At 52.6% G+C, this 5,533-nt stretch overlaps 1 protein-coding gene across 1 annotated transcript; it reads left to right on the top strand.

The window, feature by feature from the left end:
• Positions 1-1,174: 1,174 nt before the first annotated feature.
• On the top strand, positions 1,175-2,551 carry LOC138036225 (uncharacterized protein F54H12.2-like). The gene has a single exon (XM_068882575.1). It carries the CDS (start codon positions 1,175-1,177, stop codon positions 2,549-2,551), a length of 1,377 nt encoding a protein of 458 aa, XP_068738676.1.
• Positions 2,552-5,533: the final 2,982 nt, after the last annotated feature.

Below are 5,533 nucleotides of genomic sequence, written 5' to 3'. Positions count from 1 at the left end.
TTCCGATGGGAGGGTGAGACTATGATCATGGAGAGGAAGAAGGTGGCCGACGTGGGGTCCCTGAGCCATGGTAAAATGACCTTCTGCATTGATATCGACTTGGCCCAGAAGATGGGATGGATCGAGCAAAAGACTGTGACTTCTCTACTGAAAGTCTGGGTCTTGGGTGTTAATCTCGAGATGAACTTTCACGAAAAAGACCAGAAGAGACTCTATCGACAATTGGTTACCGAATTTCCCAAAAACAGTGATTGGACCCCTAATTACTGGCAGGTGAAGGATAACAAGTTGTGTCTGAGTCAGACCGTAGAGTGGCGATTCCTACACTTGAATCACTCATTTAATCGAATGTCCACTCAACCATCGCGTACCATGCTCGTCTACTCGGATGTAGTGAGTAGTAATATTGTCGGTGACTCAGAGCATCAGTTGGTCCGGGAAGTGCATTACACCCAGGATGGTTCGGGTGTCATCTACTTCGAGCCCACCCACATTCAATGGATGTCTATGCGCAGCGCAGAATTGGATGTGATCGAGGTCAGTGTGGGTGAGAGTACTGGAGAACTGGCCCGTTTCGCTCCTGGAGGGAGAACCATCGTCACCTTTCAGTTCCGTAAGAGACAGAAAACATCGTAGAACTAGCGTGACCTTTCAGTTCCGGAGGAGACCACGGTACGTATAAAAACGACGTGACACTGTCGGGAGGTCATCATCATCCTCATCATGCGTGGGGGTAGTCTGACACGGTATCATCCTCCGTACCAGCGTGGAGATGGTGCCACCGAAGAGTTGATCAAGATTGCATCGCCCGTCTTGATGAACGCCATGCAAACGGGACTTCAAGCGGCGGCTAGTGGTCGTCCGTTGAGTGACGTCGGAGGTGTGGTGGGAAACTCGTTGAAACGTGGTTTGAAACGAAAAGCGGGCGCTTTGGTGAAAGTGGGTGGACGGTATGCCTATAAAAAAGCCAAACGAAGTGTGGCGTCCATCTTTAGACGATGAATCGCCGACCGATGGTCGTCCATTCACGGTTGCGTCGACAACGCGCCTACCGTCGACGTCAGTCTGCTCCTACTACTATAAAAGGCAGGAACCCCGTTCAGTACGGTGGTTGGTTGATCCCGCACCTACCGAGAACACGACGACCTCGACGTAGAAGAAGAAGACGACGATCATGAGTCTGGAACTGTTTACCATGCCGTCGACGGACATCACGGTCGATTCGTACCGGATGATCCCGTACAGTGCCGCCATGACGGGCATCGTACCCATCACCTTTACCGTTCCCGGTTTGGACGAATTTATCGATTTGGGACGCAGTTTTTTTGAAATCGAACTGAAACTGAATTCGACGTCCACCAACGGTATCGTGGCCGATACCAATGCGGCTTCGGATGCCACCAATACCAAGTTTGTGTACGTCACCAACAATCTGGCCCACGGTCTCTTCAAGCAGATCAATCTACGGTTGGGTGGTGTCTTGATGAGCGAACAGACCGACACGTACATGTACAAGTCCTTCATCGAGACCCTCTTGAATTACAGTCGAGACGAAGGCGATACGTTGTTGGCCCCTCAAGGTTGGGTGAATTACCTGAACGTGGAAGAACAGCTGGCAGCGGCGGGAGGCGACGACGACATTTCCACCACCGCCGGATGGGCACACAATAATACGAATGCCTTGAAGACGGCCACCAAACTGTTTTACGGCAACAACAAAGCCACCATGATCATGTATCCTCATCTGGCCGCCATGCGAACGGGACGTTTGTTGGTCCCTCGCGTAGAAATGGTGATGGAACTGTTTTGCAACACGCCGGACTTTTTCCTGTTTGGGACCAAGACCAGCGGTGCAGGGGTCAAAAGATACGTTACGTTGGGTGCAGGGGATATCAAAGTCACTTTTCATTTGTGCCGCGTCAACCTGAATGTCAGTGTGGGTAACGAACTGATGGCCAAGATCGATGTGAAAGGTCAAATGGCGAATTATCCTATGGTCAAAAGTCAAATCCGAACCTTCTCGTTCGATGGCAAGACCACCTTGTGGACCGAAGACCAATTGTTCACAGGCCGTCTTCCCGATCGTTTGGTCGTCGGACTGCTGGACAGCAAAGCGTTTAATGGGGATTTGGAATATTACCCGTATGCCTTCCAAGATTTTGGAGTGAAGAGTATTCGTCAACTGGTGGGCGGAGAAGAATATCCCTACCCGACCTTGGAATTGAATGGCACCGATACACGGAAAGACTGGTTGGGCTATCAACGTGTCTTGGAAGCCAGCGGTTCCCTGACGAATCATCGCCCTCACCTGATTCAGCCAGGAGATTGGGGCTACGGCAAGAATTGTACCTTGTTCATGTTTAACAATGTACCCAGCGGGAATGCCGATTCACCGTATCATCGAAATCCCAAACAAAAAGGCAAGCTGCGTCTGGAAATCCGATTTAATGCCGCTCCCGACAAGAACATCACCATTTTGGTGTTTGGTGAATTCGAAGACAGCTTCCAAGCCGGTGCCAACGGAGCCGTCCTGTATCAAAAGTACGAGTGAGCAGACATGGAATTTGTACCCTTGAGTGACGTCACCTTACGCGCCTTGGCCTTGGACGATCCGATCCTGAAACGCGTCTTTCACGGCGTCCACCCCTCTGATGGGCTTCCGTCACGCCCGCCCCGTACGACACGGGCCGCCTACATTGTCAATACGGATCCACGAGGGGAACCAGGTCAACATTGGTTGGGACTTTGGACGGAACAGAATCGGTGCGAAGTCATGGACAGTTACGGGCTCCCGATGACGACTTACCGTGCACCTGATTTGGAACGATGGCTCGAAGACGAATGGAATGTCGTGCAATGGAACGATCGGACCCTTCAAGCTTTGAACAGTACCGCTTGCGGTCATTATGCTTTGATGTTTTTGAAAGAGAGGGTTCGGGGACGTACCATGCCCGAGTTTGTGCAAACCTTTTCTCCCCATGATTTTGTAGCCAACGACCGAAGGGTGGGTCGACAAGTACGTCGTCAAATAGTCCAAGAGGTCAATGCGCTACCCTGCCTTCAAGGTTGTACACCGCATGAACCGATTCTTCTACATTGATTAATAAAAAAAAAAAAAATTTATTTCATTACCTGTCGTGTCTTTGTTTTATGTAAGGGTATAAAAAAGATAATGTGCAGTTCGATCGTCGAGGAAGGATGATACGGCAACCCAGTAGTACGATGATCGTCGGTCCCTCGGGGAGCGGTAAGACGCAATTGACCGAAGCGCTCTTGACGGAAGGTGATGTCTTTGAAGGAGGTCGGACCAAACCGTGTCATTACTGTTATGCCGTATGGCAACCACGTTTCGAACGGATGAAAGGTCGTGGGATCCGATTTCACGAAGGGATTCCCGACATCGATCATCTTCGACAATGGTTTGGAAAAAGTGGTGGCGGGATCCTGGTCTTGGACGATCTCATGGACGAAGGTGGCAACGATAAACGCGTGTTGGATCTATTCACCCGAGAATCGCATCATCGGAACATTACGGGGTTGTATTTGTGTCAAGATTTATTTCCACCCGGCAAGTATGCCAAGACCATCTCCAGGAATGCCCACTATCTCTTCGTGTTCAAGAATCCTAGAGATCAATCGGGATTTCGGGCCTTGACGTTACAAGCCTTTCCCGATCGATGGCGTGACGTTCTTCGTCTCTTCGAAACGTGCACGCAACGCCCGTACGGGTATATAATGATGGACCTTCATCCCGCTTCAGACGATCGGTACCGACTGTTCAGTTGTGTGACACCCTCGGATGGTCCGACCCAAGTGTGGAAACGTATGAATGAGTAGTCCAGGATCCCCGTTTGCCCATTGGGATCCCTCTGACTATCGACGTGCCTTGACAGAGTACCGACGACAAACTCCTTCCACACCTTCCAGTCCCGGATCACCGTTTGACCAGTTTCAATTTGAACGCAATCCCTCTGAATATCAAAGGGAATTGCAAACGTACCGTCAACAGCAACAACGACGGAGAGCTAAAGAACGCGCGGCTCGTCGACGTCGAAGACAAGGAGGACGTGCTTTGGCTTTGAGTGAACGACTCGAGACCGCTCGACACATTCCTCTAGGAACCCGATCGTTTTCTGAACCTAGAATGACTGCTCCAGCCGGTGTGGGGAGCAGGACACCGCGTACGTCCCCGGCCAGTGTGGGGAACACCATTCCCAACATGACTCCCAGAAACAGTCCGGCCGGAGTCGGAACACGAACTCCCAACAGCACGATTCAAGAGTTTTTGGAAACGTTGGATCAAGGTCGTGTGCCGACGCCCGAACCCAATGCCTTGTTGACCGAACTGGGACTTGAGTCGGGAGGATTAGAGTCCGATGGGCTTTTAGCCCAACGACAACTCATGATGCGTTCTCTTTTGGACGGGAGTATCCCCGTCGCTCAGAGAACACAGATCCAAAGAGATTACCTGATCTCCGACCAAGATTTACAAGATTTTGCTGCCAGCGGTCCTTCCAATCGTCCTACCACTGGAGGGAAACGTCCACGTCCTACCACCGGAGGGAAACGCCCGCGTCGACGTCCTCTCCCAGCAGGTTCTCCTGCAGGTTCCCGTCGTCGAGGTAGCGGTGGCGGTGGCGGAGGCGGAGGCGGTGGCGGAGGCGGAGGCGGAGGGGCGGTGGTGGCGGAGGCGGTGGCGGTGGCGGTGGCGGTGGAGGAGGTTCTCCTGGTGGCGGAGGTTCTCCTGGAGGTTCTCCCGGAGGGGGCAGTCGCAGTGGAGGTCGACGACGTTTGAATCAGGACGGACTTCGTCGTCAAATGGATTTGTTATCTCAAGACGCCCGTCAACGAACGGATGGACGTCGTATCCGGAACATTACCCATACCAACACCGTGACCACAGTCTACGAAGATGGTGGCACGCCCACGGTCCGACGCACCTCTTCCCGACTCAGTAACCCATAAAAGGACATGCGCAACGCCACGATGTCAATCATGCCCAAGACCAAACGGCGACGACGGAGACGACCCCCACAACGTGGACGCGGTCTCCTGGCGGTCCTAGGCAAGGCCGCGGCTGCCGGGTACACATTAGGAAAAGACAAAAGGTATAAAAGGATGGGTGCTAAAGGAGTCACCGGTCACTATGAAGCGCCTAAATATAATTATGGCATGATGAAACGGATTCTCCGACGAAAACCTTGGGCGCGAAAAATGGTGATGGATCGAATGATGCGTGGGGATCCGCATCCTCTGAGGGGACTATGAAACGAAGAAGGAGAAAACCACCCACCCGACGACGACGACGACGACGTCAACGTGGCGGGGTGCTCCCTTTGGTCGTTGCAGGCGTGGGTGCTGCACTCGGAGGCGTGACTGCCCTGGCGCGTAAGAATGCTCGGACCCGAGCACGTCACCGTAAACGGTACGATGACATGGTGGCTCGAACACGAGCCGAAGACGCTCGCCGTGGAGACGATTCGGCCATCGTGTACACGCACATTCCTGCCTATAAACCACCGCGTTACAAAGG

Source organism: Montipora capricornis, unplaced genomic scaffold (assembly GCF_036669925.1).
Source record: "Montipora capricornis isolate CH-2021 unplaced genomic scaffold, ASM3666992v2 scaffold_469, whole genome shotgun sequence".
Classification (NCBI taxonomy): Eukaryota; Metazoa; Cnidaria; class Anthozoa; order Scleractinia; family Acroporidae; genus Montipora; species Montipora capricornis.
The sequence above is the reverse complement of the archived record's forward strand: the minus strand, read 5'-3'. Positions and strand labels throughout refer to the sequence as shown.

Bases quoted from the DNA above. Each gene is read 5' to 3' on its own strand.
- LOC138036225 (XM_068882575.1), top strand. From the start codon at position 1,175: ATGAGTCTGGAACTGTTTACCATGCCGTCGACGGACATCACGGTCGAT.